The sequence below is a fragment of the Phyllobates terribilis genome, unplaced genomic scaffold (genome assembly GCF_046119375.1).
Source record: "Phyllobates terribilis strain yellow unplaced genomic scaffold, ASM4611937v1 Scaffold_9__5_contigs__length_417890890, whole genome shotgun sequence".
Lineage (NCBI taxonomy): Eukaryota > Metazoa > Chordata > Amphibia > Anura > Dendrobatidae > Phyllobates > Phyllobates terribilis.
The window spans coordinates 406,285,025-406,303,034 of record NW_027362769.1 but is presented as its reverse complement, the minus strand read 5'-3'; the positions used below and the strand labels follow the sequence as shown (position 1 = coordinate 406,303,034).

Sequence of the window (18,010 nt, the reverse complement as noted above, 5' to 3'; positions counted from 1 at the left end):
TATATAAAACACAGCCCTACACTAACTATCCCGCCACCCCTGATCCAGCTCTGGCCACAAAGTTCAGGATTACTCCGAGCTAGGATCAGGCCCCAAAAGTTTATCCCCAGGCGGGGCCTGGACCAGGCCAGATCAGTCCTCTTATCACCGCTGATGAAGAACTCCCCCAAATCCCCCACCCAACCTAACTAAAACCCCCTATTATACATTATATAAAATATATACAGAACACAACCTACACACTCACCATCCAATGCTCAAGGTCGATGCCGGCAAACCTTCTATTCAGGAGACAAAAATACAAAACAAAAATCTAGGGTGGAAAGACATCAGCCCACCACCAGGATATAGGAGTACTACCGGACTAAGGCACCCTGAAGGAAAAGCCCCTCCAGAGACGGGCCGCCCTCCGGGCACCCAGTCTTTCATACTCCAGAGAACGTACCTTCACCAGGTCACCTAGGATATTCCTACAGACTTCATCTACATGGAGGATTTTACTCTGCGTCGAGACTAAAACTCGTGAGTAGGCCACCACCCTCAGGATAGCCTCCGGCGCCGCCCCGCCCATCCGCACCCCCGCCAACGGTCCACAATCGATTCTTCTGAGGAAGGGATCAATTGCAAACGCGTAAAGCAAAGTGCTAAGTGGACAGCCCTGACGGACACCGGATCCTACCCCGAAAGGTTGTCCAATCCACCCATTCACCAGAGGGAAAGTCTTAGCCCCTGCATACAAGGTCTTAAGCCAGTCCACAAACCCTCCAGGCAGACCATACCTCGAAAGAGTGGACCAGAGGTACTCGTGGTTAACCCGATCAAAGGCTTTTGGCTGATCCAAGGTTCAGCAAGAACCCCTTCGAAAAGCCCACCCTGCCTTGCTCCACGGCCTCTCGGACACCTAGAACAGCACTAAAAGTGCTACGGCCAGGAACGCAACAGTGCTGAACCTCCGAAAGGAGCCGGGGTGCAAACTTCACCAGCCTGTTGAAAAGTATCTTAGCCAAAATCTTCCTGTCCACATTGAGAAGTGCTATGGGACGCCAGTTCTCAATGCGTGACGGATCCTTACCCTTTGACAAAATAATCAAAGCTGACCTCCTTAATGATCTCAGCAGAGTGCCCGAGGAGAGACACTCGTTAAACACCTGAGTCAAAAGGGGGACCAAAGAGTCCCTAAAGAACTCAGATGTTAAGCCATCCGGACCTGGCGACTTTTTGGGCCTAAGCCCATCGATCGCCAGTCTCACTTCCTCTTCTTTGATCGCTTCTGCCAATCCGCCCAGCGAGAGGTCAGCCCCTGGCTCAGGAACAGATTCAGCCAGGAAAGCCGACATCCCGTCACGATCCAGCTCCCTCCTTCCCAAGAGGTGCGAGTAGGTAGTCGGAACTGACGACCTCCAAGATCCCTGATCTGGACCTTCTCAGGGACCCCGTACTGTCCATCAGCCCAGTCACTATCTTACTATTCACTGACATCTTACAGTTTCTGTAAGGGTCGGGCGAGCAGTACTTCCCGTAGTCCCTCTCGAAAACCAAAGATGCGTGCCTATCGTACTGACACCTCTTCAGCAAGGACTTCACTCTGGAGGTCTCCTCGCGGCTACCTCCAGTCAAGACAAGATGCTCGAGTTTCCTCCTCAGGCTCTGATACAGGCGATCCCTGTTCAGGCTTCTGAGGTTCGAGAGCTGCCGGAAGAATCTCACCACCTGATGTTTGAACATCTCCCACCACTCCAACTTAGTGTTACTTAGGCCCAGCAATGGTACCTGGCTCTGAAGGAGACCGTCTTACAGCTTCTTCCTCAAGGAGTGACGAATTCAGCTTCCAATAACCTCTTCCCATCCGAGGAGTCTCTGTAACGTTCAGAGAAAACATAATCAAACCAGTTGGAGAGATCCACCAGAGGGGAGGCGGCTGAACCCTCCAATGGCGCCTGGATCACGGCCAGAGAGTCAGGGGGGTCGCACTCCAAAGAGGCAGCTTGAGACCTGGTCCCCCTCCTACCTCTGGCCGTTTTCCTGTTACCCGTTTTCTTTTTCTGTGACCACTCCCCCTTTCCCTCATCTAGACTGTCACCAGAAGAGGGTTCCTGGGAAGACGTGGCGTCCTCTCGCTTTTCCCTTTCAAGTCTCTTGACTTCCTCACTCAGTTCGCTGTCTTTAGGATCCTCCGCTGCAAGTGAAGTACCTGGGTCAGAGTTTAGGGACATTACTCCCTGCCCCCTGTCCCCACGGCGCTGCTCCTGCCGCCTGATGTTGGATGGCGGCAGCTTGCTCCTCACCGGACCCCTGCCTCCCCCGCCTCTGCTCGTCCCTTCACCGGCAAGATTAGTCCCGGCTTTCGCCTGTCCCACACTCGCCGCTTTCAGGACCGCATTGGTGAAGGAAAGCGGACAGCGACTGAACGGGTGACCGAGGTCACCACACAAGTTACACCTAATCCTGCGACAGGCAGCAGCAAGATGACCAAGGTCCCCACACAGTGCGCATTTCTGGGTGGTACACTGCGCACTGAAGTGTGTGGGGCTACCGCACCTGTGACAGACCTTAGGCTGCCCCCGGTAGAAAATCAAGATCATATCCCTCCCCAAAAAGATTGAGGAGGGGATATGGGTAACAGTGTTTCCCGAAACCTTCAATTTCACCATGAAGGTCCAGGCCCCTGACCAGATACCATGGTCATCGAGATTCTTTTAGGGAATATCGGTGACCTCTCCGTATCGACTCACCTAAGTAGTAATGTCCATACAGGAAAGCGACTCGTTACTAGTCAAAACGGTCACTTTCCTGACTGAATTTTGGCGGGTTATTGCCAGGGGAAAGAGACCATGCCATTCGGGGCGACTCCGAGCCAGCTCATGGCGAGACCAGAAAAGCTCAAGGCCCTCTGGTCTCACGAAGCTGACATCGAAGTAGGAAGTCCCGTAGGGATGGATCAAGGCAAAGATGTCATATGCCGCAAAGCCCATCCCCAGCAGGAGCTCAACCACCTCCGACCTATCAGGACAGGCATCCTTGCTCACCCACTGGAGACAGGCCACGTTCCTACGGTTACTCCTCTGCCCCGTTGTCGGCAGAGACCAGACAGTCTCTGCCCCTCTATCTCGGAAGGCTGAAAGACCATGTCTCTCTATCCAGAAAAACAGATCAACCTCCCTCCCCTCTACAGTGATGGAGCTCTCCTCTCTCCTCAGGGGGCAAGGAGCTGCTGCAAGTCACCATCCCCAGGGCCACCAGACGAGGGCGCACTACTACCCCCAGCACTGACAGCTCCTGAATAGCTTTGGGCTGAAGCCCCCACCAATGCTGGGGGGGCAGCGGGACCAGCGCCTACTTCCCCCAACCAACACCAGTGCTGCTCCCATCTTTCACTCCACTACTACTCCCACCATTTGCTGCACCATTACTCCCATCATTCACACCACTACTACTCCCACCATTTGCTGCACCACTATTCCCATCATTCACACCACTACTACTCCCACCATTTGCTGCACCACTACTCCCATCATTCACTTCACCACTACTCCCAGCATTCATTCCACCATTACTCCCATCATTCACTGCACCACTACTTCCATTCCCTTTACTTGTCACCCCATTTTCTCCGCTGTTCTCTGCACCTTCCACAGTCACCTCCATTCCTTCCTCCCTTGTGTCTGGTCTCTCTGCACTCACACCTGCTGGGCCGGGGGAGGGGAGCACTTCCAGAGACTCCTTTCCCTGCAGCTCCACACCCGTTTCCCTTTGGTTGCTGCTGGCTTTCTGCAGGTCGTCTCCTGGAGCGCCCCGCCCCCCTACTGCAGCATTTTGTTCCTTGTGCTGGGCAGACTGTTTGTTGGGCACCTGCCCTGCACCCACAGACTTTGGGATCTTAGTGTCCTTTTTGGGCGCTGGGGCACACTGTCCCCCTGTCACAGCAGTGTGCCCAGTGTTCCTCGCAGATGTGTTTTTCACATCCCTCCCGGCCTCCCCGGCCCCGGTAATAACCGGCTTAGCCGCAGAGGGCAGGGATGGAAACTCCACAGAACTTCCTATGTCCGGCGCTGTGAGTACTTCCACAGCCTCGCCCCCTGCACTGTTCCCCGCACAGATGGCAGCATCGCCGGACGGTCTTCTTCTTCTTGGTCTCCTCCACTGGTTCGTCCTCCCTGAAGGAAAACCGCGTCAGGTCCACTGGAGACTCCAGCAGTCTGATCTCCCTCAGCAGTCCTCCCTCCTCCTCCTCTTCCTCCCCCGACACTCCAGCCTCTGCTGTTGGAGTCCTCTGCCCTGCAGGGAGACCACTGGAACTCCGGCTCTGCCCCTCACTGGCTCCAGCAACTGAGACTCCAGTCACCTCTTCATCTTCCTCCTCCTCTTCACTAAGGACGCCGGCTGGCGGTTCTCCTGAGGTGTTTAACCCCTTCATTTCTGAGAACCGCCGCTGGTTCTTAAACCTCTCCAGGAAGGGACCTGCGCTTTTCTCAATCCCCTCCCGGAGGAGCACTAACCTGACCACCTCGTCTCTGAGGGCTTTAAACCTCTGGGAGGTCGCGGGTCTCTCCTTGTTGGAGGCCCGGGTGTTGAGGACCCGGGCCTCCCGCAGCTCCTCTTTCAGCTGGGTTAGTGCTTTGCCGGCGTCCTCGTATTCTCATAGCATGGCGACCACTCGGGAGGAGAAGGAACTTGTGGACTCGCTGGAGCTCATCTCCCCCCAGGATCTTGCTGGGCTCTTGTTCCTGGGGCCTGGGGTGCCCGGTCTCCCTCTCTGGGCAGGCGGTGAACAGTCTCAGGGTTGGAGTAGGTGGGTATGTTCTTCTTCACCCTTCCCGATCTCCTCACTCCCTCCTGGGCCGGTTGTTGTGGCTCCTTGTCCTCCGCCGGCATAGACCGGGGGATAGGAGGCTGGGAAGCCATGCCGGCCTCCCAGTAAGCCTGCCTCTCCCTGGGGAGAAGAGAGGCAGACGACGACCCTCCTCCTGGAAGTGCTGGAGCTCAGGAGGCAGGTGCTACTTTCAGCAGGGAGAAACTGATTGTGAGCACCTGTCCTACAGTCACCTCCCCCAGTAATGGCTGATACCAGGGAGTAATAAATTGTAGTCTCCTGTCCTACAGTCACCTCCCCCAGTAATGGCTGATAACAGGGAGTAATAGATTGTAGTCTCCTGTCCTACAGTCACCTCCTCCCCTAGCAATGGCTGATAACAGGGAGTAATAGATTGTAGGTCTTTTTTATTTATAGAAGAAGAACATTACAGGACACAAAACATAAGAACAAAACAAGATGACAAAAACCCGACACAAATCACAGAAAATAGAAACAAAATAAATCAAAACAGAAATATAAGATCCGACCTACAGAGAAAGAACAAAATCACCATCACCCCAGGAATATATACATAGAGAAGAAATAAATACTATAAAACCTATAAAACCCCCGGCCCAGCTTCATTCATACTACTATATACAACCCACACAACGCTCACACCGTCCTATATACACATAAAACACCGTCCTATATACAAGATTATATACAATAAAACACTAAACCTAATATAACGTATATACAACCGGACACTAACACTAACCTACTGGTCCCACTGCCTGACCTTACAGTCACCCCCTTACCGCACCTCATTCACACCACAGAAAAACAAAAATAACAATATATACAATAGTGACATGGACAATTTTTTTTTTTTTTTTTTATATTTTATATATTTTTTTAATTTTTAATATATATACATAAAACACAGCCCTACACTAACTATCCCGCCACCCCTGATCCAGCTCTGGCCACAAAGTTCAGGATTACTCCGAGCTAGGATCAGGCCCCAAAGTTTTTCCCCAGGCGGGGCCTGGACCAGGCCAGATCAGTCCTCTTATCACCGCTGATGAAGAACCCCCCCAAATCCCCCACCCAACCTAACTAAAACCCCCTATTATACATTATATACAATATATACAGAACACAACCTACACACTCACCATCCAAGGCTCAAGTTCGATGCCGGCAAACCTTCTATCCAGGAGACAGAAATACAAAACAAAAATCTAGGGTGGAAAGACATCAGCCCACCACCAGGATATAGGAGTACTACCGGACTAAGGCACCCTGAAGGAAAAGCCCCTCCAGAGACGGGCCGCCCTCCGGGCACCCAGTCCTTCATACTCCAGAGAATGTACCTTCACCAGGTCACCTAGGATGTTCCTACAGACTTCATCTACATGGAGGATTTTACTCTGCGTCGAAACTAAAACTCGTGCGTTCCACGTGAAATACCTGACCACTGCGCTGACTATGAATAAAGTGTCTCGGTCCCTTCTCCCAAGGTCTCCGAACGCTCCATAGGCCCACCCGGCGTAGGACAGAGTAGCCAGCCGCGGCCAACCAATGGAAGCCCCCACCCTGTTGTACACCTCTGTATTAAAGGGACAATGAAGCAGGAAGTGCTCCATGCTTTCCAGCACGTTAGCACAAGCCTCACGGGGGCAATTCCTGTCCTCGGAGCTCCTGTACTTCAAATTGTTCCTCACATACAGCTTACCATGGAAGCAGCGCCAAGTCAAGTCCCAGTACTTCTTGGGGATCCTGCTAGAATTTAACAAACTCAACCCAACCTCCAGATCCCGACTTGGGCAGTCTTTGAGGACCAATGGACTCTGAAAATGAGAAAGCAAGACCCTCATATCAAGGAGTTTCCTCGGGAGGGACCTCACCTCCCACATTCCCAGACCCCACCGGCGGATCATTTTCAGAACCGGGGTAACGTAAGCCGGGAGATGCCCGTGTGGTGTGCGAAGATCCTTCACTCTTCCCCCTGTCTCCCATTCCTGTAAGAAAGGCTGAAACCATCCCTTGCAAGAGAATACCCACGGGGGAGCCCTCTCTTTCCAGAGGTTTGCCACGTTCACTTTCAAGAAGGTGTTCACTAGGAACAGCACGGGGTTCACCATATTCAAACCCCCTAGTCTCCTCGTGCGGTAAGTGATCTCCCGCTTGACTAGGTTCAGTCTGTTCCCCCATAACATCTGGAAGAACAGACTGTAGACCCGTGTCCAGAGAGGCTCTGGCAAGACACAGACGCTGCCCAGGTAGATTAGCAAGGGGAGCAGGAAAGCTTTGCACAGGCCAACCCTTTCCCTCAGGGTCAAAGACCAACCCCTCCATTGGTCCACTCTTTGGGCGACACCTTTGATTCTGCCTTCCCAGTTTTTCGTGGGGTAATCACCCTGGCATGTTCTTGGGGTTCGGGGAGGGTGTCCGGAAGATCAAAACCGGGATCTCCGCCTCCCAGCCAGAGACTCTCACACTTATCCTGGTTGACCTTGGACCCGGATGCTTCCGAGTAGCGCTCCACTTCTGACATCACCGCCGCTGCCTCCTCTTGCGAAGAAACAAAGACGGTGACATCGTCCGCGTAGGCCACCACCCTCAGGATAGCCTCCCGCGCCGCCCCGCCCATCCGCACACTCGCCAACGGTCCACAATCGATCCTTCTGAGGAAGGGATCGATCGCAAACGCGTAAAGCAAAGGGCTAAGAGGACAGCCCTCACGGACACCGGACCCTACCCCGAATGGTCGTCCAATCCACCCATTCACCAGAGGGAAAATCTCAGCCCCTGCATACAAGGTCTTAAGCCAGTCCACAAACCCTCCAGGCAGACCATACCTCAAAAGAGTGGACCAGAGGTACTCGTGGTTAACCCGATCAAAGGCTTTTGCCTGATCCAGGGTCAGCAAGAACCCCTTCCAAAGGCCCGCCCTGCCTTGCTCCACGACCTCTCGGACACCTAGAACAGCACTAAAAGTGCTACGGCCAGGAACGCAACAGTGCTGAACCTCCGAAAGGAGCCGGGGTGCAAACTTCACCAGCCTGTTGAAAAGTATCTTAGCCAAAATCTTCCTGTCCACATTGAGAAGTGCTATGGGACGCCAGTTCTCAATGCGTGACGGATCCTTACCCTTTGACAAAATGATCAAAGCTGACCTCCTTAATGATCTCGGCAGAGTGCCCGAGGAGAGACACTCGTTAAACACCTGAGTCAAGAGGGGGACCAAAGAGTCCCTAAAGGTCCTAAAGAACTCGGATGTTAAGCCATCCGGACCTGGCGACTTTTTGGGCCTAAGCCCATCGATCGCCAGTCTCACTTCCTCTTCTTTGATCGCTTCTGCCAAACCGCCCAGCGAGAGGTCAGCCCCTGGCTCAGGAACAGATTCAGCCAGGAAAACCGACATCCCGTCACAATCGAGCTCCCTCCTTCCCAAGAGGTGCGAGTAGTAGGAACTGACGACCTCCAAGATCCCTGATCTGGACCTTCTCAGGGACCCCGTACTGTCCACCAGCCCCGTCACTATCTTACTATTCACTGACATCTTACAGTTTCTGTAAGGGTCGGGCGAGCAGTACTTCCCGTAGTCCCTCTCGAAAACCAAAGATGCGTGCCTATCGTACTGACACCTCTTCAGCAAGGACTTCACTCTGGAGATCTCCTCGCGGCTACCTCCAGTCGAGACAAGATGCTCGAGTTTCCTCCTCAGGCTCTGATACAGGCGATCCCTGTTCAGGCTTCTGAGGTTCGAGAGCTGCCGGAAGAATCTCGCCACCCGATGTTTGAACATCTCCCACCACTCCGACTTAGTGTTACTTAGGCCCAGCAATGGTACCTGGCTCTGAAGGAATTCCTCAAAAGACCGTCTTACAGCTTCTTCCTCAAGGAGTGACGAATTCAGCTTCCAATAACCTCTTCCCATTTGAGGAGTCTCTGTAACGTTCAGAGAAAACATAATCAAACAGTGATCGGAGAACTCCACCTCCACAACCGACAACGGTGAAGAGACAGCCTCCTCCTTCAAATAAAACCTGTCTAGCCTAGACCTGCACTGACTACCTCTAAAAAAGGTGAATCCCGTGTCGCCCGGGTTGTGCCGGATGTGGACATCCACCAGGCGAGTCTCACTTACTATCCTGTTTAACGCGACGCAGTCATAAGCCAGCTGGTCTCCAGAACCTCCTCTATCACAGGATCTCATGACGTTGTTGAAATCCCCTCCGAAGACCACCTGCCGACTCGAAAATAAAAAAGGTTTGATCTTCAGGAAGAGACATTTGCGGTCCCACTTGGACTGGGGACCGTAGATGTTAATGAGCCGAAGCTCTTGTCCCCACATGGAGACATCTAGGATCAAGCATCTCCCCATTTCTAATTCGATCACTCGTCTGCATTCAACCGCTGCGGTCTTAAAAAGGACCGCCACCCCGCTATACGGCTCGGCCGCAAGAGACCAGTAGGAGGGTCCATGCCTCCACTCCCGCCTTGCTTTATGCAAGGTTGATATATCGGTCAACCTGGTCTCCTGCAAAAACAAAATGTCGGCGTCAAGTTGGCCGAGAAAATGAAAGGCGGTGTACCTTGCCGCATCTGACTTTATGCTGCAAACGTTAATAGTTGCCAGCGTCAACGGGGTGGGTGCCGCCATCATGATTGATTGAATTAGATAGCCTTTTTCTTCCCACCACTGACAGTCCCAACCTCTTCCTCCGATAACGACGGGTTTTTAGTGCGCTTAAGACAAACAGACTCGTCCATTCTCTCCTTACATACATTCTTGCCCTTGTCTGGTGGTCCTGGGTTAGTCGTCCCCCCAGAGGGCTTTGTATTTGTATTTGCCCCCCGAGAGGAAGACCCAGCCATCTCCTGAGCCCCAACCACCTTGTCCGCAACCTCCGGCCCCGGGTCCCCACTTCCCCCCTCCAGAGGGAGGTCCTGGAGAGCCCCGAACCGGTTGGAGAGATCCACCTGAGGGGGGGCGGCTGAACCCTCCAATGGCGCCTGGATCACGGCCAGAGAGTCAGAGGGGTCGCACTCCAAAGAGGCAGCTCGAGACCTGGTCCCCCTCCTACCTCTGGCCGTTTTCCTGTTACCCTTTTTCTTTTTCTGTGACCACTCCCCCTCTCCCTCATCTAGACTGTCACCAGAAGAGGGTTCCTGGGAAGACGTGGCATCCTCTCGCTCTTCCCTTTCAAGTCTCTTGACCTCCTCACTCAATTCGCTGTCTTTAGGATCCTCAGCTGCAAGTGAAGTACCTGGGTCAGAGTTTAGGGACATTACTCCCTGCCCCCTGTCCCCACGGCGCTTCTCCTGCCGCCTGATGGTGGATGGCGGCAGCTTGCTCCTCACCGGATCCCTGCCTCCCCCGCCTCTACTGGTCCCTTCACCGGCAAGATTAGTCCCGGCTTATGTCTGTCCCGCACTCGCCACTTTCAGGACCGCATTGGCGAAGGAACGCGGACAGCGACTGAACGGGTGACCGAGGTCACCACACAAGTTACACCTAATCCTGCGACAGGCAGCAGCAAGATGACCGCCGAGGTCCCCACACAGTGCGCATTTCTGGGTGGTACACTGCGCACTGAAGTGTGTGGGGCTACCGCACCTGTGACAGACCTTAGGCTGCCCCCGGTAGAAAATCAAGATCCTATCCCTCCCCAAAAAGGTTGAGGAGGGGATATGGGTAACAGTGTTTCCCGAAACCTTCAATTTCACCATGAAGGTCCAGGCCCCTGACCAGATACCATGGTCATCCAGATTCTTTTCGGGAATATTGGTGACCTCTCCGTATCGACTCACCCAGGTGGTAATGTCCATACAGGAAAGTGACTCGTTACTAGTCAAAACGGTCACTTTCCTGACTGAATCTTGGCGGGTTATTGCCAGGGGAAAGAGACCATGCCATTCGGGGTGACTTCGAGCCAGCTCATGGCGAGACCAGAAAAGCTCAAGGCCCTCCGGTCTCACGAAGCTGACATCGAAGTAGGAGGTCCCGTAGGGATGGATCAAGGCAAAGATGTCATATGCCGCAAAGCCCATCCCCAGCAGGAGCTCAACCACCTTCGACCTATCAGGACATGCATCCTTGCTTACCCACTGGAGACGGACCACGTTCCTACGGTTACTCCTCTGCCCCGTTGTCGGCAGAGACCAGACAGTCTCTGACCCTCTATCTCGGAAGGCTGAAAGACCATGTCTCTCTATCCAGAAAGACAGATCAACCTCCCTCCCCTCTACAGTGATGGAGCTCTCCCCTCTCCTCAGGGCGTCCAGGAGCTGATGTTGCAAGTCACCATCCCCAGGGCCACCAGAAGAGGGCGCACTACTACCCCCAGCACTGACAGCTCCTGAATAGCTTTGGGCTGAAGCCCCAGCCAATGCTGGGGGGGCAGCAGGACCATCGCCTACTTCCCCCCCACCAACACCAATGCTGCTCCCACCATTCACTCCACTACTACTGCCACCATTCGCAGGACCATCACTCCCATCATTCACTCCACTACTTCTCCCACCATTTGCTACACCATTACTCCCACCATTCATTCCACCACTACCCCCACCATTTGCTACACCACTACTCCCACCATTCATACCACCACTACCCCCACCATTTGCTGCATCATCATTCACTGCACCACTACCCCCACCATTTGCTGCATCATCATTCACTGCACCACTACTTCCACCATTCCTACTACTCTCACCATCTGCTCCACCATTACTCCCACCCTCTGCTCCACCATTACTCCCATCATTCACTGCACCATTACTCCCATCATTCACTGCACCACTACTTCCATTCCCTTTACTTGTCACCCCATTACCTCGGCTGTTCTCTGCACCTTCCACAGTCACCTCCATTCCTTCCTCCCTTGTGTCTGGTGTCTCTGCACTCACACCTGCTGGGCCGGGGGAGGGGAGCACTCCCAGAGACTCCTTTCCCTGCAGCACCACACCCGTTTCCCTTTGGTTGCTGCTGGCTTTCTGCAGGTCGTCTGCTGGAGCGCCCCGCCCCCCTACTGCAGCATTTTGGTCCTTGTTCTGGCCAGACTGTTTTCTCGGCACCTCTGCCCACCCTGCACCCACAGACTTTGGGGTCTTAGTGTCCTTTTTGGGCGCTGGGGCACACTGCCCCCCTGTCGCAGCAGTGTGCCCAGTGTTCTTTGCAGATGTGTTTTTCACATCCTTCCCTGCCCCCCCAGCCCCGGTGATAACCGGCTTAGCCGCAGAGGGCAGGGTGGGAAACTCCACAGAACTTCCTATGTCCGGCGCTGTGAGTACCTCCACAGCCTCGCCCCCTGCACTGTTCCCCGCACAGATGGCAGCATCGCCGGACGTCCTTCTCCTCTCCCCACCTTGCCTCTGGCTCGAGCCCACTGCAGAGCCCGTGCCTTTAGGTTTGGTGGGGTTTACACAGGAGGTGGCAGGTGCAACATCAGACATTGGTACATACTTGTAACTCACCACCTCCTGTGCGGCTCCTCCGGTCTTCTTCCTCCTCTTTTTTTTCTCCTCCACTGGATCGTCCTCCCCGAAGGAAAACCATGTCAGGTCCACTGGAGACTCCAGCAGTCGGATTTCCCTCAGCAGTCCTCCTTCCTCTTCCTCCACCGACACTCCAGCCTCCGCTCTGGGAGTCCTCTGCCCTGCAGGGAGACTACAGGAACTCCGGCTCTGCCCCTCACTGGCTCCAGCACCTGGAACTCCAGTCACCTCTTCATCCTCCTCCTCCTCTTCACTAAGGACGCCGGCTGGCGGTTCTCCTGAGGTGTTTAACCCCTTCATTTCTGAGAACCGCCGCTGGTTCTTAAACCTCTCCAGGAAGGGACCTGCGCTTTTCTCAATCCCCTCCCGGAGGAGCACTAACCTGACCACCTCGTCTCTGAGAGCTTTAAACCTCTGGGAGGTCGCGGGTCTCTCCTTGTTGGACGCCCGGGTGTTCAGGACCCGGGCCTCCCTCAGCTCCTCTTTCAGCTGGGTTAGTGCTTTGCCGGCGTCCTCGTATTCTCGTAGCATGGCGACCACTCGGGAGGAGAAGGAACTTGTGGACTCGCTGGAGCTCATCTCCCCCCAGGATCTTGCTGGGCTCTTGTTCCTGGGGCCTGGGGTGCCCCGGTCTCCCTCTCTGGGCGGGCGATGAATCGTCTCGGGGTTGGAGTAGGTGGGTATGTTTTTCTTCACCCTACCCGATCTCCTCACTCCCTCCTGGGCTGGTTGTTGTGGCTCCTTGTCCCCCGCCGGCATAGACCGGGGGATAGGAGGCTGGGAAGCCATGCCGGCCTCCCAGTAAGCCTGCCTCTCCCTGGGGAGAAGAGAGGCAGACGACGACCCTCCTCCTGGAAGTCCTGGAGCTCACGAAGCAGGTGCTACTCTCAGCAGGGAGAAACTGATTGTGGGCACCTGTCCTACAGTCACCTCCCCCAGTAATGGCTGATAACAGGGAGTAATAGATTGTAGTCTCCTGTCCTACAGTCACCTCCCTCAGTAATGGCTGATAACAGGGAGTAATAGATTGTAGTCTCCTGTCCTACAGTCACCTCCCCCAGTAATGGCTGATAACAGGGAGTAATAGATTGTAGTCTCCTGTCCTACAGTCTCCTCCCCCAGTAATGGCTGATAACAGGGAGTAATAGATTGTAGTCTCCGGTTGGTGTCTCTTTCCTGTCCCGTTGTTTATCACTATTGTTTATTGTTATTGTTATTAGATACAATGTATCAGTGATATGGTATATAATAATAATAACATCATTCTCCTTTTCGGAATCTTCGGCTCTCGTCGGCCATTAACCCTTTACACTTTCTGTTCTTCACTTTCACTTTCTCTCTCGTGTCTTCCTGGTTGTGAACATTTTAGGAAACTTCAGCTTTGTGTGAGTATAAGATAATGATAAATGTTCAGGCTGATGATGGGGGTTATAACGCGGAGGAGGATAACCCCCAGCTGCTGTGTTTGTGGGGGGAGGGGATCTGTGAGTGACAGTAGATCCCCTGGCTGTGGACTCGCAGGGTGAGCTGTGGGGTGTGAGGGACATCGGTCTCTGCAGCCAGTGTCACACAGGGGACATTCATGATCAGAGCACAGATCACGGTGTCCGGAGCAGTCGGGGGGGTCTCCTGACCCAACATCTCACGGATCTCAGGAGCGGTCGGGGGTCTCCTGACCCAACATCTCACGGATCTCAGGAGCGGTCGGGGGTCTCCTGACCCAACATCTCACGGATCTCAGGAGCGGTCGGGGGTCTCCTGACCCAACATCTCACGGATCTCAGGAGCGGTCGGGGGTCTCCTGACCCAACATCTCACGGATCTCAGGAGCGGTCGGGGGTCTCCTGACCCAACATCTCCCGGATCTCAGGAGCGGTCGGGGGTCTCCTGACCCAACATCTCACGGATCTCAGGAGCGGTCGGGGGTCTCCTGACCCAACATCTCACGGATCTCAGGAGCGGTCGGGGGTCTCCTGACCCAACATCTCACGGATCTCAGGAGCGGTCGGGGGTCTCCTGACCCAACATCTCACGGATCTCAGGAGCGGTCGGGGGTCTCCTGACCCAACATCTCACGGATCTCAGGAGCGGTCGGGGGTCTCCTGACCCAACATCTCACGGATCTCAGGAGCGGTCGGGGGTCTCCTGACCCAACATCTCACGGATCTCAGGAGCGGTCGGGGGTCTCCTGACCCAACATCTCACGGATCTCAGGAGCGGTCGGGGGTCTCCTGACCCAACATCTCACGGATCTCAGGAGCGGTCGGGGGTCTCCTGACCCAACATCTCACGGATCTCAGGAGCGGTCAGGGGTCTCCTGACCCAACATCTCACGGATCTCAGGAGCGGTCGGGGGTCTCCTGACCCAACATCTCACGGATCTCAGTAATTCTCTGCTTTTGTACTCGGCTTTAATCCGTCCTCTTCTGTCATCCTGGATCATTATATATAGTGATATATATATATATATATATATACATATATATATATATATATATTCTCCCCTTTATAGTGCCATCATATATCACAGTGCTGTACAGGCATCCTCCTCACTGTCCCCATTGGGGCTCACAATCTACATTCCCTATCTGTATGTCTCCATACTGTGTGAGGAAACCAGAGAATTCAGAGGAATCCTGCAAACTCCTGCAGATGTTGTCCTTGGTGGGATTTGGGTCTATGCCCCCAGGACTGCAAAATAACTGTGCTAAACTCTGAGCCACCATGCTGCCCTATATACAGTATAGAACTAACCACTGAGCCACCGTGCTTTCCTATATATAGTACTGTGCTAACCACTGAGCCACCATGCTGCCCTATATACAGTACAGTGCTATACAAGTGTAAAGACCAGGATGTGGTCCTTACACTTGTCCATATGACACATAGGGGCAGCTCTGGAGAAGTTCTGGGTTCTCCCTTATGATTTAGCCTCTGGTGATATCGGTACCAGGATGTGGTCCTTACACTTGTCCATATGACACATAGGGGCAGCTCTGGAGAAGTTCTGGGTTCTCCCTTATGATTTAGTCTCCGGTGATAACTGTACCAGGATGTGGTCCTTACACTTGTCCATATGACACATAGGGGCAGCTCTGGAGAAGTTCTGGGTTCTCCCTTATGATTTAGTCTCCTGTGATAACGGTACCAGGATGTGGTCCTTACACTTGTCCATATGACACATAGGGGCAGCTCTGGAGAAGTTCTGGGTTCTCCCCTATGATTTAGTCTCCGGTGATAACGGTACTAGGATGTGGTCCTTACACTTGTCCATATCAGACAGAGGGGCAGCTCTGGAGAAGTTCTGGGTTCTCTCCTATGATTTAGTCTCCGGTGATAACTGTTAGAACCTTGCTCTTAGGTTTTTTCCTTTGCTGGTCACATGACATTGTTGGCCTATTTAATCCTGCTCCGCCCTTCTGGCTTTGCTGGACTTCATTGTATAACTACTTTCTAGCTAGCCTGTGCTCTGTATCTAACTCTGTTAGTTTGCTTGGTCTACGGACCTCTTTGTTCTATATATTTTGTTTGTTCGTCTGTCTGCTACTATTTCTGTTAGGAGGTGTCCCATTTTCCTCCCAGTCCTTAGTACTTGTAGGGATTCCTTCCCCACATCTATAGGTCTCCGTACAGACTAGCTTAGGACTTTAGCAGGTCTGATCGCAGGATCAGGTCCCCTGTTACAGTTCTATCGTAGGGACAGATCTCCTCTCTTTCCTTAGCTCTGGTAGCAGAACATAACAGTAAGTCCAGCCTAGCAAATGCTCTAAGGAAAGATTTTTTCTGTTCCATCATGGTGTCGGTTCAGGATTTGGCTAAACACCTGCAGGGACTCTCTTTGGAGGTGACTGAGCTCCGTCAGCACGTGAGTAACTGTCCTGGAACACATTTCTTGGAGCCTAAGGTACGTTTGCCGGATTTATTTTTTGGTGAACACCGAGAATTTTTTTCATTTAAAAATGCTTGCTTATTGTATTTTCGTTTGAGACCCAAGTCCTCTGGGGATGAATCCCAGCGCATAGGGTTCATAATGTCACTTTTGCGCAAAGAGCCTCAGGAGTGGGCCTTTTCTTTGCAACCTAGTGATACATGCTTCAGATCAGTGGATAGTTTTTTTTTCTGCTTTGGGGCTATTATATGATGATCCTGACCGTGTCTCATCAGCTGAGACTGAGTTAAGACGTTTGAGACAGGGATCAGGTAATGTGGAAAAATATTGTACTCATTTCCGTCGGTGGTCTACTCAAATAGGGTGGAACGATTCTGCTCTGAAAAGTCTATTTCTTGCTGGGCTCAGTGAAAGGATTAAAGACCTGCTAATTGCTTATCCTACACCTGAAGATTTGCAACAGGCTATGCAATTAGCTATACGGGTGGATAGGAGACTGCGTGCAAGGGTTAATGAGAGCAAATCCTCTGCTATGTCAGTTTCTGGTTATGAGAATGTGTATACTAACAGTGGTGAACCGATGGAGATTGGATCGGTGGCACCTCACTCTCAAGAAAAAGATCGCAGATTTTCTGAAGGCTTGTGTTTCTATTGCGGAAAATCTGGTCATTTAATTAAAGGCTGTGAGCTTCGTATGAAGAAAGAAAAAAAAATGGTCAGTCATGCCCGTATTGCCTGTTTAAATTCCAAGGGTGTATTTTTAGCTGCTTCCACGATTGCTCAGGAAAAATTAATGGAATTTCGGGTGTTTGTTGATTGTGGGTCTACTCTGAATGTAATTGATGGGGGATTCTTGGAAAAACTCAATTTAAAACCCGAACCTTTATCATCCCCCATTGCTGTGGTTTCTGTGGATGGTTCCCCTTTGAAGAATATTACTCTCAAGGTCTGTGAATTTCCTCTCACTATTAATGGTGTTCACCATGAGAAATTGGATTTGGTAGTTTTGAATAACTTGCCTTCTCCAGTAATATTGGGATTGCCCTGGTTAAAATTTCACAATCCTGTACTGGATTGGTCTACCAGTGAAATTAAGTCCTGGAGCCATAAATGTTATGACAAGTGTTGTAACGGGCGTATTGCAGCTTTGGATAGGGGAGAATTGCCTGTTCCTATTCAGGATTTTTGGAGAGTTTTTTCTGAGAAGGAATCGCAGGTTTTGCCTCCCCATAGAGACTATGATTGTTCTATTGAATTTGTCCCTGGAGCGACTCTTCCTAAAAGTCGTTTATTTAACCTTACTATTCCTGAGAGGAAGGCTTTGGAGGAATACATACAGACAAGTTTGGCCGCCGGTCACATTAGGCCCTCTAAGTCTCCTGTGGCGGTTGGATTTTTTTTTGTAAAAAAAAAGGACGGCGGTTTACGTCCTTGTCTGGATTTTCGTGAGATTAACAAAATTACTGTACGCAATCCTTACCCACTGCCATTGATTCCTGATCTGTTTAACCAGTTAATGGGGGCCAAGTGGTTCTCTAAAATTGACCTTAAGGGGGCATACAATCTGTTGCGCATGAAGGAGGGTGACGAATGGAAGACTGCTTTTAACACTCCTGTGGGTCATTTTGAGAATCTGGTTATGCCTTTTGGTCTTACTAATGCTCCTGCATTTTTTCAGAATCTTATTAATGACATCCTTAGACCTTTGATCGGCAAAAATGTGGTTGTGTATTTGGATGACATTTTGATTTATTCGCCGGATCTGGAGTCTCATTGGCGGAGCGTACGTGAGGTATTACAGTTATTAATGGACAATT

The 18,010-nt window shown here is 52.2% G+C and overlaps 1 protein-coding gene across 7 annotated transcripts in view; it reads left to right on the top strand.

The window, feature by feature from the left end:
- Nucleotides 1-13,396: 13,396 nt before the first annotated feature.
- LOC141161267 (uncharacterized) overlaps nucleotides 13,397-18,010 on the top strand; it is a 38,729-nt gene continuing 34,115 nt past the window's right edge. For 5 of the 7 annotated variants that reach the window (XM_073646054.1, XM_073646058.1, XM_073646052.1 and 2 more), the window contains exon 1: nucleotides 13,532-13,689. In XM_073646054.1, the coding sequence (XP_073502155.1) occupies nucleotides 13,543-13,689 (147 nt within the window). In that variant the 5' untranslated portion in view covers nucleotides 13,532-13,542. Of the gene's footprint in view, nucleotides 13,466-13,531; nucleotides 13,690-15,881; nucleotides 16,170-18,010 lie in introns of those variants that run through there. The other 2 variants (XM_073646059.1, XM_073646057.1) reach the window with 2 other exon arrangements.